Source organism: Lissotriton vulgaris, chromosome 2_2 (assembly GCF_964263255.1).
Source record: "Lissotriton vulgaris chromosome 2_2, aLisVul1.2, whole genome shotgun sequence".
Classification (NCBI taxonomy): Eukaryota; Metazoa; Chordata; class Amphibia; order Caudata; family Salamandridae; genus Lissotriton; species Lissotriton vulgaris.
This window is the reverse complement of record NC_141688.1, coordinates 318,214,898-318,228,185: the sequence shown is the minus strand read 5'-3', so window position 1 is coordinate 318,228,185 and position 13,288 is coordinate 318,214,898. Positions and strand designations below refer to the sequence as shown.

Here is a 13,288-nt window from a genome sequence, read left to right as displayed (position 1 = left end):
CATCTATATTTTTGTAAACTATTTTTGTTGTCGATATTTGAACATGGAACCCGCTGGCACATGAGGGCACTCCAGTGGTGCCTCCGCAGGCAGTGGTATCAACACAACGGAGATCTCAGGGAGTCTGTGAGTATCTCCAGAGAAACTGCAGCAGATCTGACTTGGTGGGGAGTGGAAGGCAACCTGTCTCAAAGGAAGCCCTTTCAACTGCCTCCAGCTGTGGCCACAGTGATAACGGATGCATCCACTCTAGGGTGGGGTGCTCATCTGGGGGATCTGGAGGTCAAGGGTCTTTAAACTCCAGTGGAAAGGTGGCTTCACATCAACCTTCTGGAATTGCGGGCGATACGTTTGGCACTCAAGGCCTTCCTCCTTTCCCTTCGCGGTCGGTCGGTTCAAGTCCTGACGGACAAAACCACCGGGATGTGGTATGTCAACAAAGAGGGAGGAGTAGGGTCGCAGTGTCTCTGCAGAGAGGCTCTGCGTCTCTGATCTTGGGTTCAAGACCATCGGATTTGTCTGATGGCAAATCATCTGGCCGGAGTTCTGAACGTTCGTACAGACCGTCTCAGTCGGCACTTCTCAGCCGACCACGAGTGGAGGCTCCATCCGGCGGTAGTTCGTCACGTCTTTCTACGTGGGGAACTCCTCAAGTGGACCTGTTCGCCACTCGCGAGAATGCTCACTGCTCGTCATTCTGCAGTCTCCAGTATCCGATGCAGGGAGCTTTGGGGGACGCGTTTCAGTTGAGTTGGGACTCAAGACTCCTTTACGTGTTTCCTCCCATACCCTTGATTCCTCGGGTACTGAATAAGATTCGCCAAGACCGGTCCCAAGTCATATTGGTCGCCCCGGATTGGCCAAGAAGGGTGTAGTTCACAGATCTTCTCCACCTCTCCTTGTGCCCGCTGCTCCGTCTCCCTTTCAGGGCAGATCTCCTCTCTGATGGAGGGGCAGGTTCTACACCCCCACCTCCAGACCTTACACCTTCATGCCTGGAGATTGAACGGGGCAACCTGAATTCCTTTTCTCTCCCACCTGATGTGGTGGATGTCATTCTATCGGCCAGGCGTGACTCCACCAAATCTATCTATTCATACAGATGGTCTAAATTTGTCACTTGGTGTGGAGAGATCTGTTGATCCATTGAAGGCTTGTTTATCTGATATACTACAATTTGCTCTTTCTTTCGCGCAGCAAGGATTTGCTGTTGCCACTGTAAAGGGTTATGTTTCAGCTTTGTCTGCTTTTCTTTGTTTGCCGTATCAGCCGTCATTGTTCAAATCTCCTGTGGTTTTAAGATTTTTGAAGGGCCTTACAAATAAATTTCCTCCTACTCCCTTTATTGTGCCTCAATGGGACTTAAATCTGGTGCTTACTCTCCTGATGGGTTCTCCTTTCGAACCTTTGCACAAATGTCCCTTGAGACTTTCGTCTTTTAAGACGGTCTTCCTGGTTGCTATTACCTCGGCAAGGAGGGTAACTGAGCTTCAAGCTCTTAGTTCGAAGCCCCCATTCTTGACCTTTCATGCTGAACAAATGGTTCTTAGGACCAGGGTTGCTTTTCTGCCTAAGGTGGTAACTCCCTTCCATCTAGGACAGTCTATTACCCTTCCTACCTTCTATCCTCCCCCTCACCCTTCCAAGGATGAGGAGAGGCTTAATCGCCTGGATCCTAAGAGGGCGGTGAGCTCTACCTGGACAGAACCAGAGAGTTCAGGGTGCATGACCAGCTCTTTCTGGGATTTGCTGGCTGCAAGAAAGGAAAAGCTGTGCACAAGCGCACACTTTAAAGATGGATCATACTATGCATCAAGATCTGCAACTCCCTGGCGGTTAAGGAACTTCCAGAGGGTAGAAGGGCTCATTCTACTAGAGCAAAGTCTTCAACATCTGCTTTGTCTAGGGGTGTGCCTGTAGAGGATATTTGTAGAGCGGCAACTTGGGCCTCCCTCCACACTTTCGCGAAGCATTACTGCTTCGATACCGAAGTGAGGAGGGACGGATACTTTGCGCGTTCTGTCCTCCAGGATTTTCTGGTATAGGAGAATGGACACCCTCCTCTGGGAGTGGGGAATGCTGTGGGACTCTATTCACAAGGTGAGGAATCCACTGGCAGATGTATCCATCAGAAGAACAGGTTACTTACCTTTGGTAATTCTTTTTTCTGGTAGATACAGTATCTGCCTGTGGATTCCTCACATGCCCACCCGCCTCCCCGTTGTCCACTCTTCTATACCTTAGATCAGAGGTCTTCAAACTTTTTTCAGTTGAGCCCCCCCAGCTGAATTTTTTTAGATGTCGGGCCCCCCCTCCTCCACTATTTGACTCTGGTACACTACATAATCGACCGCCATTCGCATATCCGAAGCCATATCCGGCAAATAATGTTAAACACAGTAAGAGTGTTTAGTAAGCTGCAGGTTTGTGAGTGGGTGTGTTTAAATGACAGGCTTATTACACGGTACAAATCAAAAAATTTCAAGATAAAATGTCTGCATATTATTTTTACTAGGGTTTTACTGATGCAATTGTGTCATAATGTTAATCGTGTTGTCATTTGTGTCCATTGTCTTTATACTTCCGATTGTATTACTATATAACTGTATGCCACATAAGGTGCAGACATCATTCAGTCAGGCGATAAGTGGTGCTTTACAGGGGTCCTAAAGTAAGAAATAAATATAAAGGCATGAGTTGCGTACATTGCTAGTAAGCCTTCAGTTCGACACAGGCATCTCCAAAAGAGCTAAGTGAAAATTTACCAACCCAAGAACTGAATGAAAATTGAATGGTCGAAAAGCTGCTATGCCATTAAAATATGATGGACTTTTAATTTACTGGTTTCGGAGTTATGCACTGTGAATCTTTCCTATGAAAAACCCCATGTTAATTTGAGGAAGTGTAAGGTTGTGCACCTCCACCCCATTATCATTTCTGAGCCATTTGAGGATCTGCCCCCTGAATGCGGTTTGCCCATGGCTTACACAATATGAATTACTGTGGAGTAAGTTGCCAAACCAACCTGCCGAGTACATGATGTATTAAACATGCATGAAAAATGGCTACATTGCACATGCACTTTTGTAATTTTCAAATAAAACTGTGAGTGTATGACATGCTCATATTTACTCAATTTAAAGAGAAACTTTGCCTCCTTTCTTTAAAAAAACTTCCTCCCGGATGGTTATTTCCAAGAGCTGAAATGTTTCAGCTGCCGTGGGAGGCTGGGAGCCTCCTGTGATGTGAAACCGAAAGCAAATTGCTCCCGGTATTCTTTCAAAATAGAAAAGTATGTGCACGATTAGTACAGCTGGAAACAATCTAAAGTGAGATTTAAGGGTGGAGTGCACGCCCCCCCTGAGATGGGGTCGCGCCCCCCTAGGGGGGCACGCCCCACAGTTTGAAGAACTCTGCCTTAGATAATGGCAATGTTTTAAAGTATATATGTTATTCTCAAAAGTAGTGTTTTATTCTACTTGAATTACTACATTGTGTTTACACTGTGTGCATTATCTTGACTATTGTATACTGTGTATATATCTAATGTTGTTGGTCCGTCCGTGTGCCTCGTAGGCACGGAAAAAAGGGCGGAACTGACTTCATCACGCCGGCGTGGGCCTATTATGGTGTCGGTGACGTCTGCGGAGTCGCGCGCAATGCCATGCCTCTGTGACGTCGTCGGCGCAAAGCTACAAAAAAGATTTTCTGAATGTTGCGGACGCATGGGGATATTCACAATGTGAGGAATCCACAGGCAGATACAGTATCTACCAGAAAAAGCGTTACCGAAGGTAAGTAACTTGGTCTTCTGACTAGCAGTCCTGTGGGCCTGTGGTTCTTGCTAGGAAATAACTAGCACTTTAGAAATTCTTGTTCCTCCAGCCCCCTCCCCAAATACCCCCATCAAAAATTCAAAACTTTTCTACAGTTTGATTCTTTGGTATGAGCTATTTGCATGCTACTTCACACACAGTGTAACACAAGCCCAGTCACTAGCATTGTCATGGCTTATTTTGGTTGTCCGCAGTAGTTGGTTGTGCATATCCTGTGACTACAGGTCTGTGCCATTCAACACACAAGTATGTCTGTCGTGATCTATAGCAATGGTTTGGATGTTGCACCAAATAGGATTCAATGTCCCCACCACCTTACTTCTTAGGAGTGCCAACTGTTGCATTAATGTTTTTCTTTTTTCAGTGTCTCTGGAGAATGGTGCGACTTCTGCCTGAATCAATTAACAATCTCAACTTGGATAAAATCCTGCTGGACATCCACAACTTCATGAAAGTGTTTCCGAAAGAGAAACTGAAGCAGCAGAAGGCGGAACTCCCCATAAGGACGCTAAAGACTCTTCTGCATACTCTGTGCAAGCTCAAGGGAGTGAAGGTCAGTCTCACATTATTCTCTCTTCTAAGCATGGGCATGAAATGCCTTTTCTTATACTTTCTCACATTTATTACAGACGTGTTAACCTCTGTATATTACAATTCAAACACTTCTCAACGTTTGAAGTAATCCAGATACAAGAATATATTTTGAATGATTTTACTGTCTCTTGTGCTATGCACGGACATGGAAAGAGATCGTCCTGCAATTCGTCTGGCTGTAACGTTTCACTTGTGTCTAAGGCGTGATCAAAAACAGTAGATAAGATGAGGGCACCAAGCTGAAGGGTTAAGACAATACGTCCATTGTAGATCTGTAAGATTGCTAACTCAAGGGTCAAGGTCGGAGTCCAGAGTGATGTTTCTATCACTGAGCATGACTTCTCCAGGATGGTATACTCTCCTGATTAATATGCAGGTCTATTCCATACATACCACACATTTGCCTCCTTTTGTAGTGCATTTTCATGCGGAGTACTACAGTAACTAAACAACAAAATACACTGGTTATTAAAACAAATACAACACCAAAGGGGATGATGGACGGAGTGTTGAACATTGCAATCACTCACCCCCAGTCAACTGATCTGGGTTTAATCCATCATTCTTTAGCCCACTCCGCCACCCCAGTTCAGACATGGCCATATGCAAATCACTCTGAACCTGTGCCTCATGGGAACAGTACAGCCCGAACTGCCAAGCCATTCCCTGGACTTAAAACAATCATCCCAGGACCGGTTTCTGGCTGATCAGCCAGGCTAGCTTGAATCTAGTGGCAAAGTGAGCAAGGGACCCACGTCTGGGCATACCCTACCAACTTAGGACGAACAAAGCAAAACCAAAGGGGGTGATGGACGGAGTGGTGAACATTACAAGCACTCCCCCCCCAGTCAACTGATCTGGGTCTGGGTTTAATGCATCATCATTCTTTAGCTCACTCCGCCACCCCAGTTCATACATGGCCATGTCTGAACTGGGGGGGGCTTGGTGAGCAAAGTAACAATGGATTAAACTCAGATCTATGACTGGGGGTGAATGTTTTGCCATTGTGCAACATTCCGTCCATCATCTTGTTTGTTTTGCTGTTCGCCCTATGTGGGAAGCCTATGCCCAGACGTGGGTCCCGTGCTCACTAGGCCACTGGAGTCAAGCTATCCTGACTGATGACTGCTGATAGTCAGAAACCGGTCCTACGATGCTTGATTCCTAAAGAAACTGTCTAACATCCAACACGCCTCTGCCAGACTCATCCTGAACATCCCATGCCACAGCAATTTTACCTGTCACCGAAGGCCTACACTGACTACCTATAAACAAAAAAATTACCTTCAAGCTCCTCATGCACGTCTACAAAGCCCTCCACAGTGACAGACCTGCTTGCTTCCACAACAGCCTCTCCTTCTACACTCCCACCAGACATCCCCACTCACCCCAACTGGCCCTGGCCACTATCCCACGGATTGTCAAGACCTCCGCTGTAGGAAGACCCTTCTCCTGCCTCCCTGCGAGGACATGGAACTCCCTACCTCTACACCTCAGACAAACACCATTGTTGCTGCCATTCAGGAAGTACCGCAAGACCTAGCGCTTTGACCTGCACACTGATCTCCAGAGGCGACTCCGGGAGCAACGAGACTCTTAAGCATTCTTTTTTTTTTTTTTTTTTTTTTTTTTTTTTTTTTTTTTGGAAGACCTTTATTGACAAAAAAAGGTTACACATACAACCAGGAGCACAGCCCGAAGGCACTGAAATACAATACAGGTCAATAAGGCAATTCCGTCAGGATCAAATACAGGATCATTGAGGTCTAATTTTTAAATTTAAAGTCTGAAGGAAAATTGGCATCAGGATATCAAGAACAAACCATCGGTTCCGTTTACGTGCAAACAGGATTAAACAGTATACAATGCAGTATGTCGCCGGAACCACTTCCCGCCACAGTTAGGAATCGTCCTGGGAAGGGCACAAATCAGGAAGCAAAGTGAACCACAAGTAATACTCTAAAACACAATGGTCTACCTACAAGTGGCAACAAATATACCCAGTCCGCAATGACTCACGGTGGACACCCTTCCAGATTACGCGAAACCCAGTCCCACTGAAGAAGAATATAGAAAAGAAAAAGACTAGAAAGAAGAAACGTAGGGCCATAGAGACAAAGAAGCACAAAAAACACATTGCACCCCAACCCCCCACCCTGCATGCAGCGGAGGGCCACGGCCCCCCCCCCCCCCCCCCCCCCCCCCCCCATAGGCATGCTTGGTACCCCAGAAAACCCACAAGAGGGAATACAGAAGAAAGACTCAACCAAGAAACGGGCCATAGAACATAAGAAGAAACAACCCACAGGTCCCCAACCCCCCACCCTGCACGTCTAACGAGGCTATGGCCCACCCCCGACTAGCGTGCCCGTCGCCCCAGAAGGTCCCAAAGAAAGGGAAAGAAAACTGGGAGGAAAAACACAAAAAGTAAACCCCCCCCCCCCCCCCACACTAAATAGCTCAGTGTCGATCTTAATTAAGCCAGCTCATGAACAGACAGCAGCGGCGTCGCTACACAAAACAATAATCAAGGTCATCACACTAGTCATCCGGGGAGCAGTCCTGGTTGCACCGATGGAGGGGTCACCCCTGGCCCGTTTTGTCCCTGCCATCGAGGCGCAGTAGCTGAAGGGTAGCAGTGCAGTACATTAGAGAATCAGGGTGGTCGGGCAAGCAAAGCAGGACCAACCGCACGAGCGATCTCGCCACCCAGAGGCCAGGAAAACGATCAATCCAGATATGTAGGGACCGCAGCAAAGTACCAGGCCATATCGCCAAGTCACAACACAATAAGGGCAAATCGAAGTTGGTGGTCCCAGAAGCAGGTCCGTGAACGGGATCCACCGGCGGCGCTTCAGCAAGTCCCAAGGCCACACTCACGCAGTCAGGCTGCCCAGTGCCACCACCATCACTGGTCCGGGTCTCCCACAGGGTCAACCGTGAAGGCATAGTCGGTGCACCCACCTCTTGCACAGAGCCGTCCGTGACACCACTCTCCGCCCGATCATCAGGGCTGACAGCCAACGGCGAAGCTATAATGGCATCCAGCCGTCTACCAAGGTCTTCGGCTTCCCTTACCCAGGCGACACGAAGAGAGTCCAATGCATTCAGGATGTGTCGAAGTGAGGGCCCCATCCTGCGACGCTGGTCCGAGCAAATACCCCCGCAAAGAGACGCCCTCACAAGACAGCGTCGGAAATTGACACTGTGCCACCTAGCCAAGAGGCTCTGGGGGAATCCGCATACGGGAGCCGGCAATGCACACATTCGTGGGGTACAGGTCATCACGCCGACCACGGCCGTGGGCAGGGAGTTTTAGTCAGCAAGCAGTCCATGGGGGTCTCCGGAGGTATCCGCGATTCACGGTATGGGGTCGTAGTATACAGGGTAAACAACGCAGGAGGTCCGATCCCCGTACCACTGAAGTCCAGGCACTTACAGCTCAGGGCTTACTCCGACAGACAAGGTCCACATCGGAGAGTCCGCTCCAAAATGGCGCCCCACCTTCGTGCCGTTAGTTCGTACCATCCACTCCGAGAACAAAGGGACGACTCAGCAAGCCGATGTGGCGGGCTTCGCAATGTGTGCGCCCGCTTTCGGGGTTGCGCCGGTCGCCGCGCTCACCCGTGCGTCCCCAGTGCCATCCGCAGCATTACGAACCTCCGGACATCCCGGCCTGCACAGCCGCGGTCTCCAGTGCCTCCAACAGCCGGCGTCAACTTCCGGACCCTCGGCCAGCCGTCCGTTCCCGCCGCGGCTCAAACGGCAGGGAGCAGAAAAGGGGGATGCCGGTCACTTCAAGCCCCAGGATTTCGGCCAGGTACTCCCCGGATCTTCCGACGCCGCAGAAGATCAGCACCAAGCTAATGCGAGCACGGGAAGGCAGGAGAATTTCAGGATCGATGCCGTGGCGAGCGGAGCTCCCAGCCTAAGCGGCCATCTCGCTTCGCGCTCGGCCACGCCCCCCCTCTTAAGCATTCTTGCTTTTTAAATAAACTTGGCCACACACCTGCACTGCGCCTCGATCCCGGCGCTCGGATCCTTCCTGGCTGCCCCTTCCCTGCACGCGACCAGACCGCCGCCGCTGATCGCCCCCTCCTCGCCTGACTCTCGGAGGGGACGGGCGGCTCCACCATCTTGGGCGGGTCTGTCCTCGGCGCTGCAGCGCTTTGGCTCCTCCCCCCCCTGGCTCAGCTTTTAAGGAGCTCATTTACCTGGGCTCACCGACCTGCACACTGATCTCCCGAGGCGACTCCGGGAGCAACGAGACTCTTAAGCATTCTTGCTTTTTAAATAAACTTGGCCACACACCTGCACTGCGCCTCGATCCCGGCGCTCGAATCCTTCCTGGCTGCCCCTTCCCTGCACGCGACCAGGACCAGACCGCCGCCGCTGATCGCCCCCTCCTCGCCTGACTCTCGGAGGGGACGGGCGGCTCCACCATCTTGGGCGGGTCTGTCCTCGGCGCTGCAGCGCTTTGGCTCCTCCACCCCCTGTCACGCCCCCTTGACCCTCCCTCTCCATGTGTCGCCCCTACATAACTGTTCCTGATTTCCGACGGCGCAGCGGGCGGGCGCGACGAAGGCGCGCCGAAGTTAAGCCCGTCTGCGCCTGTCCGCGACGGGCCGGGACCAGGGGCCACACACTCTGCCTCTCGCCTGGTTTATACTGCTGCCCAACTTACTGCCCTATCCGCTTTTCCCTCTCCTGCCCCTCTCCCCCTTTATCACCTACAATCACTTGGCATTCTCTCTTCTCCCCTACTTCACCCGACTCTTATCTCTTCTGACCCCCCTCCTCTCCCTTCTACTTCTCCTATGGTTCCTCGTCCCCCCTCGGCCCTCACGGTTGCCTCTGCCTACCTACTCAACACCCGGTCCGCAGTTAAACACCAGACAGCACTTTTTAATCTTCTAACCACTGACTTTCCTGACTTTTTATTTCTGACCGAAACCTGGTTCACTACTGACTCTCTCCCTGATCTCCTAGCCATCCTCCCCGACACCTACTATGCCCTCTGAGCTGACCGCCCGGATGGCAGGGCCGGCGGGGGGGTGGCGATGATTGTCCGGTCGCCACTTAAATTTCAGCTCCTTCCTCACCCCCCCATTCCTAATGTGGACTACCTGGTGGCCCGCTCCCTCAATTTTCCTTCCCCCCTCACTGTGGTTCTTGTCTATCGCCCCCCTCAATCGATGCCTTCCTTTGTAGCCTCCATCCAGGAGTTGCTGGCCACCCTCGTGGTCAACAACTCCTCTGTGCTCCTTCTCGGTGACTTTAATTTCTGGCCAGGAGACCCTAAGGAAGATTCTTCTTCTAAAGACTTCTCTGCCACTCTTCAATGTCTGAATCTTACCTCTTACGTCACAACCCCGACCCACGTGCACGGCCATATACTCGTCCAAATCTGGGCATCTTGTCCCCTTGCTTTACCTCCCTCCATCTCTCCCTGTGTCTGGTCTGATCACTCTATTATTTCCTTTTCTGTTCACTTAGGTGTGGCTGATAAACCCTCTCCCCCTAAAAGCCTTCTAGCCCGCAATTGGAACCATACCGACCTTGATTCCCTCTCACTATCTTTGGTTTCTTCCGCTCCTGATCTTACCTGTCTCCCCCTTGATTCCCAGGCCAAAGCCTTAAATACATGGCTTGCTGCTTCGTGTGACCGGGTGGCCCCGCTCAAAAAGATCAAAGCGGTTCATCCATACGACGCGCACAAATGGTTCTCTACTGAGCTCAAAGCACTAAAACTTGATCTTAGGCTGGCGGAACGCCTTTGGAGACGTCAGTACTCCCCCTCCCCCGCCCCCCCCCCCCTCTGCGAGCTCAGTACAGGCAACTCCTTACCAACTACAAAAAAGCAGTTCTTAATGCCAAAACTTCCTATTTCACGGAGAGAGTATCGCTCTCCGTGAATGAACCCCGCGAAATCTTCTCTTTGGTTCGCAATCTTGCCACTTCTGATCGTTCCTCCCCCGGCTTGGTTCCTTCCCAACCCCTCTGTCTCTCACTCAATAACTTTTTTATCGACAAGATTGCGAAAATTAAAGCTAACATTCCCACTGTGCCTCAGCCTATCCTCACTAGCCCTGCCACTCTCCCTTCTTCTTCCCTTGACATTTTCCCCCCTATCTCCCCTGACTTGTTTCACAACTATCTGTCTAAAGTTAAATCTGGCTCTCCCTTGGACGGTGTTCCCGCGCGTATCCTCAAAATCCTCTTCACTAACTGTCCTGGTCCTCCCCTCTCTCTTCTCAACTCCTCACTGGCCTCTGGTACTGTTCCCTCTTCCTTTAAATCTGCTGTTGTGCTCCCCATTCTAAAAAAACCTGGTCTAGATCCTTCCCTCCCCGCTAATTTCCGTCCTATCTCCCTCCTCCCCTACTTGGGTAAAATCTTAGAGACCCACGTTACCTCCTGCCTTTCCTCATACATCGAGGACAATGGTCTTTTAGCTTCCCACCAGGCGGGCTTCCGCCCTGGCCATTCTACAGAAGCGGTGGTTCTAGCGGTCTTGGATGAACTCAAGGGCAAGGCTGATGTTAACCTTCCCCAAGCCCTGGTGCTTCTCGACTTGTCCGCTGCGTTTGACACGGTCGACCACTCCATTCTGCTCGACCGTGTCTGCGCAGCGGGCATTCGGGGTGCGGCCTTCTCCTGGCTTTCATCCTTTCTTCAGGATAGGCATCAGGCTGTTTATCTCTCCGGTTTCTCTGCCCCCTTCTGTCCGGTCACCTGTGGTGTTCCTCAGGGCTCCTCTCTTTCCCCTCTCCTCTTTAATCTGTACATCTGTCCCCTTGTTTCCTCTCTTCTCAAGCTGGGGGTCTCTGTATATAATTACGCAGATGACCTCCAGCTTGTCTTTGATCTGTCTTCTTCTCCCGATTCTATTCCCAAGTTCAGTTCCACCCTTATCTTTATCTCTGAGTGGATGAGCGCCAACCATCTTAAGCTCAACCCCGATAAGACGGAACTTGTCCTCACGGGTGGCCCTTCTAACCCTTGGTCCCCTGCACATTGGCCCCCTTCTTGAAATCCCTTCACTGGCTCCCTATCCGCTTTAGATCCCTTTTCAAACTTGCTTGCTTTGCCTTTCGTGCCCACTCTCGCTCTGCCCCTGCTTACATCACTTCCCTCATTTCTTCCTATGTCCCCAGTCGCACCCTCCGCTCTTCCTCTCTCTCCCTTCTTCACATTCCCCGCTTCCGTAAATCCAGATCTGGGGGCACTCGTCTTTCTGTCTTGGCTCCCCAGTTCTGGAATAGTCTCCCACTTCATCTTCGCTCCATTCCTATTTTTAGCCACTTCCGTAAAGCCTTAAAAACTTTTCTTTTTTCTTTGGCTTTCCCTCCTTAGGTTCCCTTCTGTTCCCCTCTGTGAGTTCTGATCCAGGTCCCCCAGCGCCAGGAAGCCGCTTGGCAGCAGTGCGCTTTATTAAATACTGTTCATTTCATTTCATTTGACTGAACCGCTTAGCCATCACCCCTCCCCCACTCAGTTCCGTGAGATCCTCACGGGTGAGAAGTCGTGCTCAAAAAGAACCCTGATTGATTGGTGACTGTTTATGGTGTCTTGACTCAAAGCATTAATTCCCAAAAATATAAAGAGCTGGATGTCCAGCTTTTCATAGCGCACGCTAGAGATGATCGTAGGGCTAGTATCTGTTGAGGGCAAGAACGTGATCCAGGTCTCCATTGTTGCATAAACTTGGGCTCTGGCCTAGCTCCCAAGGATTGTATTTCTCGCCCACAGGTCCCTAAACTTAGTTCAGTGCACCAGTGCTTGAGCGTGAAAGTCGAGGTTATTGTAGCCTCAGACAACTCCAATTGAAATACTTGCTGGTGTGCTGTCCCATAAGGGGATTAGAGATGCAGTGGTAATTCAAACCCAATTTTGTTCCTTAGAATAGCATACACCAGTATGGTACTAAGAGAAAATACCATACATGTTTAAGAGTTTATTTCATCAGTCTCATCCTGTTGCTTAGTACACGAGTAATAACCACATAGAATATAATTTAAACTGCTCCAATGCAGCTCACTGACAGCTGGAATATTATGTCAAGTCAAGTCAAGTCAGAGAATTTATATAGCGCACTACATACCCAGAGGGTCTCAAGGCGCTTAGGGAGGGGAGGAGGATTACTTGTCAAATATCCACGTTTTAAGGTGCTTTCTGAATGCTAGGTGGTTCTGGGTAAGGCGAAGGTAGGTGGGGAGTGAGTTCCACGTTTTAGCAGCCAGGTATGAGAAGGATCTGCCTCCCATGGTTGACTTGTTGATGCGAGGTACAGTGGCGAGGGCTTGGCTGGAAGAACGTAGTTGGCGGGAGGGGGTGTAGAAGGACAGTCGTGAGTTGAGGCATTCTGGTCCGATGTCGTAGAGTGATTTGTGTGCGTGGGATAGCAGTCGGAACGTGATCCTCTTGTTGACGGGTAGCCAGTGGAGGTCTTTCAGGTGACCAGAGATGTGTTCGTTACGCGGGATGTCTAATATGATTCTGGCTGAGGCGTTTTGGATCCGTTGGAGTTTCTTCTGGAGTTTAGCGGTAGTACCTGCGTAGAGGGTGTTTCCGTAGTCCAGTCGGCTCGTGACCAGAGCATGGGTGACTGTTTTTCTGGTTTCGGTGGGGATCCAGCGAAATGTTTTTTTGAGCATGCGAAGAATGTTGAAGCAGGATGAGGATACGGCGCTGACTTGTCTGTTCATTGAAAGTGAAGAATCCAGGATAACGCCTAGGTTCCGTGCGTGGTCTGTCGGGATGGGTGCTTTTCCAAGGGCTTCCGGCCACCAAGAGTCGTCCCATGCAGAGGGGGATGAACCTAAGATGAGGACTTCTGTTTTATCTGAGTTCAGTTT

The 13,288-nt window shown here is 50.3% G+C and overlaps 1 protein-coding gene across 8 annotated transcripts in view; it reads left to right on the top strand.

Moving 5' to 3' along the window:
• Positions 1-13,288, top strand: part of CKAP5 (cytoskeleton associated protein 5) — a 901,993-nt gene that overhangs the window by 788,733 nt on the left and 99,972 nt on the right. For all 8 annotated transcript variants that reach the window (XM_086959680.1, XM_086959676.1, XM_086959682.1 and 5 more), the window contains one exon: positions 4,201-4,389. In XM_086959680.1, the coding sequence (XP_086815806.1) occupies positions 4,201-4,389 (189 nt within the window). The remainder of the gene's footprint in view (positions 1-4,200; positions 4,390-13,288) is intronic.